This window comes from Vombatus ursinus, unplaced genomic scaffold (assembly GCF_900497805.2).
Source record: "Vombatus ursinus unplaced genomic scaffold, bare-nosed wombat genome assembly UNPS02005659.1, whole genome shotgun sequence".
NCBI lineage: Eukaryota > Metazoa > Chordata > Mammalia > Diprotodontia > Vombatidae > Vombatus > Vombatus ursinus.
Window position 1 is genome coordinate 9,003,210 of NW_020945437.1, and position 17,354 is coordinate 9,020,563.

The 17,354-nt window shown below is 41.6% G+C and overlaps 1 protein-coding gene across 6 annotated transcripts in view; it reads left to right on the forward strand.

Moving 5' to 3' along the window:
• SYTL2 (synaptotagmin like 2) overlaps window positions 1-17,354 on the forward strand; it is a 147,556-nt gene that overhangs the window by 73,156 nt on the left and 57,046 nt on the right. For all 6 annotated transcript variants that reach the window (XM_027848265.1, XM_027848268.1, XM_027848267.1 and 3 more), the window contains exons 4-6: window positions 3,655-3,793; window positions 15,422-15,503; window positions 16,880-16,994. In XM_027848265.1, coding sequence (XP_027704066.1) covers window positions 3,655-3,793; window positions 15,422-15,503; window positions 16,880-16,994 — 336 coding nt within the window. The remainder of the gene's footprint in view (window positions 1-3,654; window positions 3,794-15,421; window positions 15,504-16,879; window positions 16,995-17,354) is intronic.

Genomic DNA, 17,354 nt, shown 5'->3' on the forward strand with positions numbered 1-17,354 from the left:
TCAAAATCAACCTGTCTAAAACAGAATTCATTATCTCCTCTTCCCCCCCCCACCCCCCCCCCCCGCCAAAAAAAACCCCAAAAGCAACTCACTGCTCTCTCAGATTTTCCTCTTTCTTTTTGAAAGTGCCATCAACCTACTGGTCACTTAGGTTCTGATTTTGGAGTCATCATTGACTCTTCTCCCTCACCACCCTTACCCAATAGAGAAGTCAGGTCTAGTGCTCTGCCTCTTAGAGCATTTTTCCCCTTTTTTTTCAATCACACAACCACTATCCTAATATTTACTTTGTATGTATTTTGTATATATTTACATATATACGTGTTGTTTCCCTCCAGCGGATTGTAAGCTCCTTGAAGGCAGGGATTGTTTCATTTTTGTCTTTGGATTCCCAGTGCCTCACACAGTAACTAGCATGTAATGGGCCTGGGGTTCTTAACTTTTTTTTTTTTTTTGCAAGGCAATCAGGTTAAGTGACTTGCCCAGGGTCACACAGCTAGTGAATATCACGTGTCTGAGGCCAGATTTGAACTCAAGTGCTTCTGACTCCAGGGCCGGTGCTCTGTCCATTGCACAACCTAGCTGTCCCCTTTATATCTTTTTGTGTATAATGAGTCCCTTTGGCAGGTCAGTGAAGCCCATGAATCCCTTTTCAGAATGATATTTTTAAAATGCATAAAATAGAATACATAGGATTAGAAGGAAATGGATTCTATTGAAAGTTATCAAAATATATATATTTTTTAAAAAACAAGTTGCATGACCCTAGATTAAAAATCCCTGTAATAGGTGCTTAATAAATGCTTATTGGTTTATTGATCACACAGCTACTAAGTGTTGGAACTGAAACTTGGAGTCATACAAGTCTAAGATTCCAAAGTTGAAGCAGATCATTAAAAATAATGATGATAGCAGCTAGCATTTATATAGAGCTTACTATTAGGTAAACTCTGTTACAACTATTATCTCATTTGATCCTCATAACAACTCTGGGAGGTAGGCACTATTGTTATCCCCATTTTACAGAAGAAGAAACTGAGCCAAAAAGGGGTTAAGTGACTTGCCTAAGGTCATATAGCTGATAAGTATCTGGGGCCATATTTGAACTTAGGTATTCCTGACTGCAGGCCAAGGGTTCTATCCACTGTGCCACCTAAGGTTTTTCTCCTTTGCTGTTATATTCTGATGATGCCTATCTTTTGTAAAATCTGCAGTGGTCTTTTTCAGAGGTTTTTAGGATCTGAACAGATAAATTTGTGACATGGGGCATTTTGTTGAATCTGGTTTAGAAACCAGAAGAAATGATGTAGAAGAGAATGTCAAATGACCTTCACTTCCCTTTCAGTTGTTTCTCTCATGAAGTATGTTTTGGTTCCTAAGATGTCTTCCTTGCCTATATAAAATTTCTGCCAACTTGGGGCTGCAGCAGAGTTTTGCTGACTGTTCTCCTTCAGGGCTGAGATCTTGATTGGAGCCTTCAGGCTCATCCAGTCCCCGGTGTCCTCAGGAGATATGGCTCATTAGGACAAACACGTGACTCATACAGAGATTAATGAGAGCTTGTCACTGACCGTGCAGAGGACCCATTAATGGCTCAGAGTGAAAGTGTACAAGTCAGGACGGCATCTCCTCCTTGCAGTTTGCTGAGCTGTAGGCAGATTCTTATCCTACTTGTCAGAGCCTCTATTTCCCTTCAGAGTTATATTGGAAAAATGTTTTGAAAGCCTAAGATGAAAGGCTCCCAACAGCTGTGTAGCTTCATTACTCTGTTTTAATGGCAAACCATCGGCAGCTGCTTCTCTGAAACATCTTTTACACAACATTGCCAGACTAGTTTAGGGGTAAGCTGTAGAATAGTGGGGGAAAACCCAGAATTTAGTCAAAGGATCATAGATTTAGAGTTATTATGGACCTGACGGACAGTCAAGTCCAACTCGCTCATTTTACATTTGAAGAAACTGAGGCAGATAGAGGTTAAGTGACACCCACAGTCACATAGCCAGTAAGTGTTTGAGACAGGATTTGAATTCAGATTTTCCTCACTCTAAGGCTGGCCTTCTATCCTTTTACTATCTAGCTGCCTCTGACTTGAAGTCAGAGGCCCCAGGATACTGTGCTGGTTCTGCTACTTACTAGCTATGTAACCTTGGCAAGTTAATGTCACTTTTCTGGGACTCAGTTTCCCCATTTGTAAAATGAAGGCATTGGATCAGATGAGCCCTGAAGTCTCTTCTGGGTCTAAATCTACCATCTGTTGATTCCTTATGCAAAGATTTGGTCATATCACCACTCAAGAATGTTCAGTGAGTCCTTATCATTTATTGAGCAAAATTCAAATTCTTCTGTACAGCATTTAAGACGCTACATAATCTAGTCCCAATTTCCCTTTCCAACTCTCCTACAACTTCCCCAGTGTAGCCTGTACCCTGGCCCATGTCTCTCAAACCTATGTCATACTTTCCTGTCTCTGTCTTATAGTTCACAATGTACCCTATGCCTAGATTTTCTAGAGTTCTCCCCTTTGTCTACTGAATTTCTACTCAATCATTCAAGCCCAATTATAACATCATTCCTTCTGGGAAGCCTGTTCTGATCCTCAAGGGGGCAACCTTCCCCCTTGTATTTTATATAGAACTTTGCTAGCATTTTTTTTTTTTAAGTTCAGACCTGTAACTATACCTATACCAGACATAGGGAATTTCCAGTTAGAAAACTCCCTCTTATCAATACAGACTGTCACATTCTACTGCTTATAATCTTAGGGAGTTGTCTGAGACATTGAGAGATTAATAATAATAATAATAATAATAAAACACTTTAAGGTTTGCAAAGTACTTTACCTGTGCTCTCTCATTTGACCCTCACAACAACCCTTGAGTTCCATCTCAGATACTTACTAGCCATTCAACCTTGGACAAGTGGCACATGGGTACTCGGTTTCCTAACCTGTAAAATGAGGGTAGTTATTCTCAGTAGCCTCCAAAATCAGTCAGCTCTTAAAATTTATGGTCCACAGATCCATCCGCTGTGCCTCACTGACCCTTATCATAGTGTGTTAGTTGTGGAGTTGGAAGAGGTAAGTTTAAAACCAGTCTCTGGTACTTACTACCTGAGCCATAACTTTGAGGAAGTCACTTCATTTCTTCATCTGTCAACACAACTCCTAAGTGTTGGAACTGAAACTTGGAGTCATACAGGTCCAAGATTCCAAAGTTGAAGCAGATCATAATGATGGCAGCAGCTAGCATTTATATAATGCCTACTATTATATAAACTCTGTACAACTTTACCTCATTTGATCCTCACAACAACTCTGGGAGGGAGGTGGTATTGTTATCCCCATTTTGCAGAAGAGGAAACTGAGCCAAAAAGAGGTTAAGTGACTTGTCTAAGGTCATATAACTGATAAGTATCTGGGGCCATGTTTGAACTGGGTATTCCTGACTCCAGTCCAAGGGTTCTATCCACTGTGCCACCTAGGGTCTTTCTCCTTTGTTCTTATATTTGCATGATGCCTATCTTTTGTAAAATCTGCAGTGGTGTTTTTCAGAGCTTTTTAGGATCTAAACAGATAAATTTGTGGCATGGGGCAGTTTTGTTGATCTAAGGGTTGTGGAAGTGATAACTTGTTGTCTTTGTCGGTTCATATTTCAGTTGAGCAAAATCAAAACAGAACAGCCAGAGTGAAGAAAACCTGGGTGAATAATGTCAACAAAGACCCCCTCCTTCCCTCTGAGCTGTTGGGGGTTATGGAAGAACAAGAAGAAGATGTGGGCGGGCAGTCAGATTCAAGGTAAGAAAAGGCTTCTGAAGGGAGGAGCCAATTATTGGTTTTGAAGCTTTGTCTGAATCATCCAAGTGTTTGCCTGACAGTGGAGACAGAAGATGGGATGGTGTCAAAAGCTGCTACATGTGAATGTGGAGGCGAAAAAGACCAGGTGGGGATTTTGTGTGTGTGTGTGTGTGTGTGTGTGTGTGTGTGTGTGTGTGTGTGTGTGTGTGTGTGTGTGTGTGTGTGTGTGTTGGGGATTAGGGCAGAGATTGCAGGCTAATCATACTCATGGGCAATGTCTGACTGGCTGGAGTTTGGAGCAGAGAGTGTCCTAGCCCATGGAGGAATGGGGCAAGAAACAATGAATTCCCATGCTTGGCAGTCTATGACCACTTTCCACAGCTTGTAAAGCTCTTAATGATTCTTGGATTTAGAGCAGTGATGCTCTTACAGGATCATTCATAACAACATCGTGTTGAATTCTCTGTGCAAGGGCTTTGCTCATCAAATGAGAAAAATCCTATTGGGTGAAATACACATGTAGGCTGTGGTTATTCAGGGACTACTATAAAGAGCATTATGGGAAATAGGATTTTTTTGGGGGGGCGGGGTTAACTTTGATGAGCCTCAGTTTTCTTACCTGTAAAATGGAGAAAATATAAAGCACTTACCTTACAGGATTATGGTCCTATTATTCTTTGAAGCTAATCATTGGGCATTTCAGCTTTTTTGTTTTTATTTTCTCCAAAAGGAACTGGTGGGGGCTCTGGAGGAATGAGGATTAGAGGAAGAGCCGCTTTGGGTAAATAGTAATGCTCTTCACAACTGTGCCTCATGACACAGGCAGCGCAATCAGCACACATTTATTAAGCACCTACTGTGTGCTGGATGGCTCAGTGGATAGAGCACTGGGCCTGGAGCCAGGAAGACCGAAGTTCAAATCTAGCCTCAGACACTTACCAGCTGCGTGACTGTGGGCAAGTCACTTAACCTCTGTTTGCCTCGATCCACTGGAGAAGGAAATGGCAAACCAGTCTGGTATCTTTGCCAAGAAAACCCTGTCGATGGTATGGTCCATCGGGTCACGAAGAGTTGGACGTGCCTGAATGACCCAACAGCAACAACAACAACAAATGTGCCAGGCACTGCGCTGAGCACTGAGACTACAAAGAAAGGCAAAAGACAGTCCCTGTTGTCAAGGAAGTATTATTACGCTCATTTCATGGATAAGGAAACTGAGGCTCAGAAAAGTTAAGTATTGCATCTGTTTTACACAGCTGTTAAAGTCTGAGTGGGGATTTAAACCTGGCTCTCCTGACTCCAGTTGGTGATGGATCAAGACTGGACCCATGATTTTATTGGTAGGGAAGACTCCCTAAAGAGAAGACTCCACCTTCAGTGCAGCTTGGCGCCTTATCTGCAACATATTGTCCTAGACAGTTGTCTAGAGTGACTTGTCTAGGGTCCATTGGACAGAGATGTTTCTGAGACAAGACATCTTTAAGGACTTAAAAGGCTTTTATTTGGAAGAGGTCTGTTTAGCCCCAATCAAAAGAACTAGGAGCAGGGGGTGAAAGTTACAGGGGCAACTTTAGGCTCCTAACAATAGATGAGCTACCTTGAGAGGTGGTGTTGATTGCAAACCTACAAAATCCTGGTGACGTGGAAACTGGGCAGAGCCAAGCACACAGGCTCCTAGGATGCTTTGGGACTTACAAGACCGAGGGTAGGGGTTGGGGGAGAGGGGAAGGTGGTACTGTGTGCTCAGCAAAGGTCACATGGCAATGGGCCAGACCCAGAAGATAAATACAAGAAAAAAGTTTGAGAGCCATTTAATTGGTTACAGATACTTGAACTCTACCATTATCTGGTATCTTGTGTCAAATTTATTCTATCTCTATAAAATAAAAACCTCTACTTGTACTCCAAGGAAGATGACTCAGGTCTGGAGTTGTAGGGAGGTGTAAGGGATGTCCTGGTAGCGGTGGTGCAGAGGGCTCATTTGTTCATTCAGCAAATATTAAGCAAACACCTACTATGTGGAGAGTTTATGCTAGGTGCCAGGAGGGATGCAAAGTTTATATGAAACACTGTTTTCCTCATGGAATTTACAGTTGAATAGAAGATAAGACACAAATACAGTATAGCTGTCATAGACACTATTACATGAAAAGCGTGTGAGTGCAAAGTGGTATGTAAGCACAGAAGATGGCCATTACTGACTGTGGGGAGCAGGAAAAGCTTTATGGAAGAAATTTTGAATTGAGCTCACTAGTTGAGGAAGAGGAAGGAGACCATTCTAGGCATCGGGGTAAGCAAAGGCCAGAAGTCATGAGAGCACAGAGGGTATCTAGGAAGGCAGAGTAGTCTGGAATATTAAATAAATGGAGAAGAATCCAAAGCAGGCAGATAGATAGATGATAGCTCAAGCGAACAGTGGTCAGTCTGTCAGTAAACATTTATTAAGTGCTAAGGATTCAAATGCAAGCAATCCAATCCCCTCAAAGCGCCTACATTTTCATGGGGGATTACAACACAGGAAGAGGAACTAAGAAGTGGGGGTGGCAAAGAGGAAGGGTACCAATTCCCAGTGCATCAGGTAAAGAGGAGGAGGATTCTAGAGAGAGTCTGGGTGTGAGTGAACAAGTAAGATGAAGCATGTTCTTAACATGGTGGTCAAGTGGGAGTCAGTTACCAACGAAAAGCAAAGGGCCCCAGGGCAGAGATTTCTTAGAGTGACAGCGTGACAGGCAAAGAGGAGGGAGATAAATCCTGAAAGGTAGGGTAGCATCCCATTGTGGAAGGCTTGGAATTCAAGGCAGAAGTGCTTCCACTTTACTTGAGAGGCTGTTGGGTTTAGGAGGATTAGGGAGCAAGGGCAGGGTAGACCTCGACCTGATCAGAAACGTGGCCTGTGAGGCAGAAAATCTGTGGACCTGCCGTGACATTTTCCTTGGGAGTCCAAATTAAAATCCGTAGCAGGATCTCTGAGCCTCTGGCTCACTAAGGGAAAAATGACATGGAAGGAAGGGCCTGACTGAGATTGTGTTATCCTGCTCTGAAACTTTTGTGTTTGCAGGGTTTTCTGCTTGGTATTTGTGGGGCTTCCCATTCTTGCTTCAGAAACCGAATTTGTCCAACTTGGATAATATATTTACCAGTCCCCCACAACTAGAGATTATTTATTATCCTTTTAAAATTTGAGAAGGTCTAACCAGGTTGTGGATGGTAATTCTGGTCTGTGAGGTGTGCAATGTGTGTCTATCAGGGAGAAGAGGGAGATTCCACTTGTCTCTGACTGGAAGGGTGCCTTTGAAGCAGATAAAGTCTATCTCTTTCCTTCAAATTCAATTAAGGTTCCACCTTCCGACCCCCTCCCTGGTTCCCCTACCTATTGGAAAGTGATTTCTCTTTCCTCAGATACCTCATCGCATTTCCCTGGACGTCCCTTCTCCTTTGCTCACAGTGCCTGTCACTTGTTAAGTACTCTGTAAACACTTTTTCGTTTATTCATTCATCTCACTCTACCTAGTAGTAGTTACAATATTTGTATTATATGCTCTTTGAAAGCAGGATCTGTATTATATATGTATATATACACACACATAAACATATATATGTAGAGAAATGTCAATTTGATAAATCCAGGTGGTGCAGTGGATAGAGTACCAGGAATGGAGAAAGTGTCAGGAAGATCAGAGATGAAATCTACCCTCAGATACTAACTATACAGCTCTGGGCAAGCTGCTTAACCAAGGTTTGCCTCAGTTTTTTCGTCTGTAAAATGGGGATAATAATAATAGCACTTCCTTCCTAGGGTTGTGCAAAATGCTGGTATGTATCTGGCAATGTAAGTAGTATATAAATGTTAGCTATCATCATCATGATTGTTATGAACCTTCAAGCATTATATAAATGTGAATTATTGCCTGTTTCCTTCCTGACTCAGGATAGATGTGATGTTGACTATAAACCTGTAAATTGTGTGTGTGTGTGTGTGTGTGTGTGTGTGTGTGTGTGTGTGATCCCAAAACTCTTAATGAAGTTTTAAGCAGCTTAAAACTGCACTAAGACTTTTTGGGCATCCTAAATACAAAATTTTATATACAAATGTGTGTATATAATTATCTTTTCCTTTATATCTGAACATTCACTAATTCTTACTCCCCTACCTGGTTTAGCACCAGGCCTGGAGTCAGAAAGACTCATCTTCCTGAGTTCAAATCTGGCCTCAGACACTTACTAGCTGTGTGACCCTGGACAAGTCATTTTACCTTGTTTGCCTCAGTTTCCTCATCTGTAAAGTGAGCTGGAGAAGGAAATGGCAAAGCACTCCAGTATTTTTGCCAAGAAAACCCCAAATGAAGTGATGAAGAGTTGGACACAACTGAAAACAACTGAATGACAAATATTATATATATATGTGTCTATATATATATATGTGCATATATATGTGTGCCGTATATATGCATACATATATGTGTATATGTTTGTGTGTATACATACATACATATAGTAGATAGTATACATATATTATACATTCTAAAGGCACCCTATGAATAAGTTTAGGATTACCTATGTCTTCCCTCCTCCATTATCATGGACGAATGAGAGCCCACAGAGTTGAATATCTCTGATTCAATTGAATGCAACAAACCTTTATTGAGCACCTGCTGTATACAAGAGCATAGTGCTGGCTGCTAGGGACACTGCACCTCCATTACTTTGGTGACTGGGGAAAGGGATATTCTTGGTTCCCCACGTCTTTCTTAACACTGTGCTTTTCTGCTATAAGTTAAGGAGGAAAGCAACATTGACATGGTGGACAGAAGGTGAGATTGAATCCTGGTTCTGCTGCTTTGCTGTCTGGTGACCTTTGACAAGTTATTTCCTTTTTCCAGGCTTTAATTTCCTCCCCTAGAGAATGAGTGAGTGGACTAGGTGACCTCCAAGGTTCCTTCAGTTCTTTTATCTGCACATCATTCAGATAAAGTCATGGTGTTCATCTCAGCTCTGCCTCAGTCACTAGGTGACGTCAGGCATCCATTTCTCAGTGTCTCATCAGTAAGTCGGGCCTGATAGCCTAGCTGAGTTGACTCACCAGATGTTGGGAGAGTAAATAAAATTTTATATGTGTACCATTCAGCAGTCCTTGGGAAGATAGGAGCTATGTAATTTCAAGATCTCCTATTTTAATTATAACCTGATTATAGCATGGCTTAGTTGGGGAGGCATTGGCTCAGTGGAAAGAATCCTGGATTTTTGTAAGTTAGAAACCCCTAGATTAAAACCCCAGCTCCGCCATCTGCTCCGTGGGTGATCTTGGCAAGTCACTTTACTTTTCTAAATCTCAGCTTCCTCGATTGTTTAAAAAAAAAAAAAGTAAGTGAAGTGGATGAGATGACCACCAAGGTCATCTAGGTTCACTCTTTGAGTTCATGTTAAAAGACCAGGCACCTGTAAATAATTTGTGTGGGTGGCTAATCTCCAGAACTGTGAATTTTGTCTTACTTTCTCCTTTTCCTCTTAGAAACTAACTTAATTTACCTGGTATTGAATTGCTGTGATACTTTCTCACATAAACTTTAACCTTTGTGAACTGGGTGTGTGAAGTGTATCTGGGAAAGCTTACATTTGAACAGAGTGAATTTTAGTAGAGTGACTCATTATCTGTCAATATTTTCTTAGCCAAAAGTTGAGAGTTGAGATCATGATCCAACCACAGGTAAAAGATGGAAACTTTAGGCTTGAGGAGGGCTTTTCTCAAGAGGCTTCTTGACCCAGTTCTCCCTGTTATTGGACACATTGGATGTCTGTCATGTGGGACCGTGGCCTTTGAAGAATCAAATTCTGCCCGTTCCAAGTGTTTATTCAAAGAGGGCACAACTAATTCTGAACCCTTTGAGGTCCATCTGCCAACATGAAGTCATCTTTGCTTACGCAGCCTTAGTAACCAGGAAGTGGAGGAATCGAAGGACAGTGTTGTGCGTACAGTAGCAAAGTGAGAATTGAGAATTTAGAATGATCACATCCAGGTCTGTTTCTGGCAACTGATTCCCTCTGTTCCAATGGCTGATTTCCCCAAGTTCTTTTTATATATTGCCTCAAATATAAAGTGGAGGGAGAGTCCCATAGTGTGTTTTCTTTAAGGAATAAATGGAAAAATTCAAACAATTCCAAATACCATGGAAGTACCTCATGTTGAGAGAGGATCTCTTCCGATGTGGACTAGAAAACTGACAACAGTAAGGTATGGCAAGTTCTTTATCATTAGTGGAAGAGATTCATTACCCCAGATGAGTAACAATCCAGTTTGGACTCTTGGATAATTTTAGTCTACATTCAGAGAAATGAGTTTAGTACACCAGGTGGGTGGTCCATAGCACACATGCTACCTCCCTGGTAACTGAAACTCTTGATGGTGGTATTGTTAGAGAGACCATGGAATGAGAGCTGAAGAAGTGGTTTACCTCTCTTCATTCATTCTTTCTTTCATGTCATCTTTTCTAATCAGATCATGAGCCCTTTGCAAGCAGGAACTTTTTTGTCTAAAATCCTAGGGCTTAGCTCAGTGCTAGGCACAGCTGAAAAACATCTGTTGTGTTGAAGGGGCTTTGATGAATGCTGGCAGAGTTAGAAAATTTAAGCAGGAAAACAGTCCCAGCTCTCATGGAGCTCATAGACTACTAGGGGGATAAGATATGAACACAGATAACTGTGTTTTACATTTATTATGTCATGGATGCATTAGAATACGGTAGATAGTATTGTGTGAGGTCTGAAAGGTGAAAGCCCTTGCCAACTGGGGAAATCAATGAATGCTTCAGGGAAGAGATGACATTGGAGTTTACAGGATCGTTGACTTCAATCAGGAAGGGACCTTGAAAATTCAATCCCCATCCCCATTTGGGGGCTTTAACAGACCTCACAAGTCCTTTAAATCTCACAATTCCAAAATCTATCTGTTAGCACGATTTTTAAAGGGACCTCAAAAGTATAACCCCCTATACTTTTTCCACTACCAATCTTTGGGGGCTTTAAAGGATGAGTAGGAATTCTTCTTTTAAGTTGGCTTTTCCAAATAATTAGGACCAGGATAGTGTAGCATATTGGGAAGAGCAGTAGACTTGGACTGCAAGCTCAGTATGAGTTCTAGTGGTATTGTTGTTCAGTTGATTAGTCATGTCTGACTCTTCTTGACCCTATTTGGGGTTTTCTTGGCAAAGATACTGGCGTAGTTTGCCATTTCCTTCTCCAGCTCATTGTACAGATGAGGAAACTGAGGCAAACAGGGTTAAGTGACTTGTCCAGGGTCACATAGCTAGTAAGTGTCTGAGGCCAGATTTGAAGTCAGAGCTTTTTTACTCCCAGTCCAGCACTCTTAACTACTGTGCCACCCAGCTGCCCCTGAGGATCATCTGTTGAAGGACTTGGCAGATATTTAGCTTAGAGAAGATTTAGATGGGGGACATGTGGAGTGTCTTCAGGTAAGCAAAGGGTTATCATCTTAGATAGGGTGAAGATAGGTGATGCAATGGATAGAGCACTGGGCTTGGAATCAGGAAGACCGGAGTTCAAATCCAGCCTCACATACTTACTAGCTATGTGACCCTGGGCAAGTCACTTAACTCTGTTTGCCTCAGTTTCCTCATCTATAAAAACGAGCTGGAGAAGGAAATGGCAAACCACTCCAGTATGTTTGCCAAGTAAACCCCAAAATGGCATCATGAAGAGTCTGACATTACTGAGCAGCAAAAACAATACCGCCTTAGAAAATGGATTCAGTGAGAGGGGACCCAGGAGCAGCAGCGAATGGAAGTTACAAAGAGACAAATTTAGGCTTGATATAAAGAAATTGGAGCTATCCATGGAACAGGCTTTTCCAAGCACTGGGTGAAGAGCTTTTCCCCGATTGGAGGTATTTAAACAAAAACTGGATGACTACTTGTCAAGTATAGTATAGAATTATTTTTTAATTATGGGTTGGACTAGATGAAATTCTAGGATTCCATGAAAGCAGGAGACAAAAATGCTTCGATTAATGTCCCAGCTCCAACATTTAGTAGCTATGCAGGAACTAGGCAAAATGTGGATATTAGGTGATATTTACAGTCTTTACAGTTTGGGCCCTGTTCCTAGGGGCAGCTAGGTGGCGCCATAGTGCACAGAGCCCTGGGCCTGGAGTCAGATGTTTTTGTTTGGTTGTTTTCAGTCATTGCCTAGCTGCCCAGAGTCAAGAAGACGTGAGTTCAAATTTAGCCTCAGATGCTTATTAGCTGGGCAACCCTGGTAACTTTTGTCTGCCTCAGTTTCCTCAACTGTAAAATAGGGGAAATAATAATAGCACCTACTTCCCAGGGTTGTTGTGAGTATCAAATGAGATATTTGGAAAACGCTCAGATTGTGCCTGGCATATAGTACGTGCTATGTAAATACTAGCTATTATTCTTCACCTTATCTCCCTCTTTCTTTACTCTGTTTCACTCTACTTTCACCTCCTTTGAGATCTTCTTTTCTCTCTTTTTCCCCTCTGAAAAATGGCCCTAGACTAGATTTTTTGTGAGCCCTGTGGCATTTTGGTGAAGCCTATCCTTGAAATCATGGGATTTTTAAAAAATTCATAACTGAAAGAAATGATCAATTTTGGTTAGAGATTAGTGAAAATAAAGTTGTATTTCCTTTTCCCCACCAAGTTCACAAATTCCCTGAAATCTGTCTGGTTTCCTTAACTGATACCCAGACTGGGACTAGGGACTTTGGTTCTCTTCCCAGTGACCTCATAAGCAGAGGAAGGATGGGATACATCCCCTGCAACCAAGTTGGAATTAGCATTTTGGCGGCTGCTGTGTCACATTGTTTAGTGATATCAAGCTTGTGGTCCACTGAAACTCCTCAGATCTTTAAAAAAAAAAATTCATTGCTCTTTAGCTGTCTTGCCCTGTACACTCCTATAGGTTTTAAATCTTTTTTTAACCCAAGTGAAAGATTTTGCATTTTTCCTTTATTAAATCTCATCATATTTTGGCCAATTGTTGCAGTCTCTTAAGAGTTTTTTTTTTTGCACCCCAGTTTTGTTATTCATGCTCCTATCCCCTTCTGTAAAATCAAACACAACTAACTTTTTTTTTGAGGTGGTGGTAAAGGAGTGGTTGAGTTAAACTGAATTTGCTTTGCAAAAAACAAACAAACAAAAAAGAAGCTCTCGTTTCAGTTCACCTTGGCAGCAAAAGTTAAAGCCCAGAATCCTGGAGGTGGCCACAGGACATTTGCCATGTCCTTGGCACTTGAGTTGGCTTTTCTTTATATCCCCAGTGCTTAAAACAGTGCCTGACATGTGGCAGACACTTAGTAAATGTTTACTGGATTATTGACTGAAACAATAATTTTCCAGTCAATCAACAAGCATTTATTAAGCGCCAAGTGTGTGCTAGTCACTGTGGCTGTGGGTATGAAGAAAGGCCCTCAAAGAGTTCCCATTCTAATGGGGGCCACAATGGCTAATGATTTGCCCAATTAAGTAGATAGTGTGAGCTTTAGTTAACTGTTGCTGTTTCCTGGTCCTTGCCCCGCTCTACACACAGACATTTCTTGGACTCCAATTTAACCAACTAAATACTATCTGTTCGTGGTATTTCAGTGATCGACCATCCCAGTGTTTGAGTATACTCCTGACAGATTACTGGATTCCTTTCTCTTTTCTGTGATTCTGAATATTAACAACTAAAATCATTTTGTTTCCTGTTGAAATACTGGTACCATTTTATGGTCTTGCAAGCAGTGAAGGCAGAGAGAGATATAAGAGGCTTCTGGCGCTGGCCCAGGTGGCCCGAAGAGAGCTGGGGGTGAAGGAGGAGGAGGCTGAAACCCCAGAGGAGGGATAAAAGACAAGAACTGCTTCCCAGAAACTTGTTTGTGTTGTGGTCTTGATGGTCTTAGAAGGCTCGAGGAGGAGGAGGAGGAGGAGGGTAAGATGACTGAGGAAAGCCGGGGTCAGACATTTAGAGGCAGAATTCAGCAGCATTAGCTTGGGACAAAAAGGTGCTCCCCAGTTGTGTGGCTCACATGTTGAGGTCTCTGTGTCTTCTGGATGATATATTGTTGTTATTATTCAGTGGTGTTTGGCTCTGTGACCCCTTTTGGGGTTTTCTTGGCAGAGATACTAGAATGGTTTGCCATTTTCTTCTCCAGCTTATTTTATAGGTGAGGAAACTGAGGCAAACAGGGTTAAGTGACTTGTTTGACAGTTTGTGAGTGTCTGAGATCCCATTTGAACTCAGCTCTTCCTGAGTTCTGCACCAGCCCTCTATCCACTGCACCGCCTAACTGCTCAGGCTGAGAGATGGGTATGTACAAATAGTTTTACCTTCTTCCTTCAAGCTTAAAATCCTAGGATTTAAAACTGAAGGGAATTTATACACTATGTGTTCAACCCCCTTCTGTTGATAGATGGGTTGCTAAGGTCAGAGAGGGGAAGTGACTTGAATCCTATGCCTGTTACCCCATCCTCCCCCCCTAACTTGGGGGCTATTGATTCCTGGACTCACCTGCCCCCTCCCTAGGTTGTCTGTGCCCAGGTTTCCTTATTCCTGCCTTACTTCTTGGGTCCATTCTTTTCCCTAATAGAAAATGGCATTGAGTTTAATCAAGAAAAGGTAGATTGCTTTTCCTTCATTTTGTTGCAATTACAGCGCCCAGCTACCTGCTTTGCCCCCCCTGCACCCCCAGCCCAGGAGTGAGGATCTAGTCTGATCCCCAGTGCCCTGCCCTGTCCTTCCTTATCTTCCCTGTAACTCTGAGGAGGCATTCACCCAGACAGGTTCGGGATTACAATGTTGGAGCCATGCTCTGGGTTGAAAGGTCCTTTCAACACAATATTTTATGTGTTCTAATCAGTCAACCAGCCCCACTGGCTTTTCTTGCAGGACACTTCTCCGGTCTGCCCTTTGCTCTGTCCCTCTGCCAACTGCCTTATCTAAGTCTTGGTCTTCTCTGTCTTAATTACTACACTCCTTCCTTTTCAGTGGATAGAGAACTGGGCTTGGAATCCGGAAGACTTCTCTTTCTGAGTTCAAAGGCGACCTCAGACACTTACTAGCTATGTGTCCTTAGACAAGTCACTTGACTCTGTTTGCCTCAGTTTCCTCATCTGTACAATGAGCTGGAGAAGGAAATGGCCAAACTATCTTTGCCAAGAAGACCTCAAATGAGGTCCAGGAGAATAGGACACGACTGAAAAAGATTGAACAACAACAGTAAATCCCAGACTTCTTTCCCATGGTTCAGCTGTTGCATTCTACTCCTTGGAAACTCTTCCCCTGATATCACACTCTTCTAGAAATAGTAGCACCTGACTTTGGCTCTGAGACCCCCGACAAGTCTGCGCCATCCTGTCTCACCCTCCCCATTTGCTGTGATACTGATAACTGCTGCTGGTTCCAGTTGGATAATTTTCTCCAAGCCCTGACTCCCTGTCCCATTTCAACTTTCCAGTATCCTTCACCTGCTCCCTCCTCCACGCTGAATTTGGGCTGCGTGCGCGCGCGTACACACACACATACACACTCTCTGCCTTTGCCTTTCTGTCTCATTTGGGTGCATGCTTTCTTTACGTTAGAGGTTTCATTCTCTGAATAAATATTTCTTTTGCAGGACCATTGTATTGAATCCAACTCTTTCCATGTCAGATGAAGCCCAGGAAAACCCAAGGAAGTCATCTTTATCTACTACAAAGGTAGATTGAATTGTCTTTTTTTTTTTTTTTTTTGAAGAAAAAAGTCATATGGGGGTGAATATTGCTTCTCACTTTACCAAAACACAATGAAACAAAAATTTATACAATGGAAGATATAGTTCAATATTTAGTTATTAGAGAGGCAGCATGAAATAGTCTATAGAATGCTGAATTTGAAGTCAGGAAGGTCTGGGTTCAAATCCCACTTCTGACATTATCTATATCAGGGCTTCTTAAACTTTTTCCACGTCACCCCTTCAGTGCTTCTTAAAGTGATCTAGATGACCTTGAGTAAGATAAGTGATCTCTGAAACTGAGTTTCTTCATCTGTAAAATGAGAATAACAATACTTAGTACTTACCTCAGAGGCTTATACTGGTGAGAAAATAGATGTAAAGTCAAATGCGATACAAATGTTAGATTTTATTAGTATTAATGGGTATTATTTTGTGCAAGAAAAAGATTTTCTTTTCCTTACCTTGGATCAATGATTTGTCTACTCTAATCCATGGAGAAGAAAATCCATTTTTCATTTTTTACCTAAGACTATTCAGGTCAACTCCCTATCCCAAGAGGGAAAATGACATATTTGTTCCACGTAAATTTAATTTCCCAGCCTTCTCCCTATTATATTTTAAGTCTTGATTAGAGTTTGCCTCATGAGAGGTGCCTCTGATTTATAAAATCGCAGACAGAAAACTCCCTAAGAGCTAGGATTCTCTCCATAAACCCTCTTTTCTTGACTAACCCTTTGTTCTGTCCCCCTGTGGTGATTATTCATATTCATGCTGGTGATCCTAGGATCCTAGAGGACCCTAAACCAAAGAAAGGAGAGATGACATTTGGTTTGGTTTTAGATGAATTTAATGAGAGATTTCATGCCCTAATGGAATCAGGACAGAACTATAAGCCACAAGGCTTGGGTTCAGGTTTCAGCTCCCACCTTTACAAGCCCTGTGACTATTGCTCAGTGACCTAACCTGACTAAGCCTGACTTTCTTTATCTCTTAAATTGGGATAATAACACTTATATAGACTACCTCATGGGGTTGTTGTGAGGAAATTTTAGGTATGTCAAGGGGTATTGTTATTTCTAATGTCTCTTTCAATAAAAAAAATTCCATTATTACAGTGTTAGTTGTACTTCAAAGAATTCTAATATTCTTTGAAAATGTATATTTTCTGTAAACTGTACTTTATAGCTCTTCACTAAGATATTTGATTAACCAGCATCCCTGTTTTCTAACCATGCCAGGAAACAGTTTATTGGAATAACTCAAGTATTGAATGCTTTTGGATATAAAATGCATTTGCCATCATTAAGCTTCTGTTAGGCTGCTTTGGAAATGAGTTTAATGAACAATCTTTTTCCTCAGCTGAGGAAGAATCCATTCAATGGCTCTGTGTTGCCAGGGGATAATGTGTCTTTCCAAATCCCAGACGAACCATCTGAAGATGGACGAACTGGCTTCCTTCAGACGTCAAAAGAGGGTAAATATTATTTTTGTGGACTGGCTCTTTTAATGCTTGTGCCCTGCAGAATGAGGGATCTTCTCAGAATTTCTTTTGCCAAAATGACTTTTAAAAGAGAGTTTAGATTCCTGAGGCTTTTCTTGATCTTCCTTCAGCACCTGGTTCCCTGATCTGAACTAGGGGTGATCCAGCCTTGGTTCTATCCCTTATGGCATGGACTCTCTGTTTCTCTCTCCCGCTCCCTACCCCCACTCCCATACATGAACTGGTCATTTTTTTCCTCCGCTGACCTCAATATGGCAGTGGACAGTGGGGACAGGGGAGGGTGGAGAGATTTAATTTGGGAAGAAAATACTGACAACTGTTTTGTGATGACAA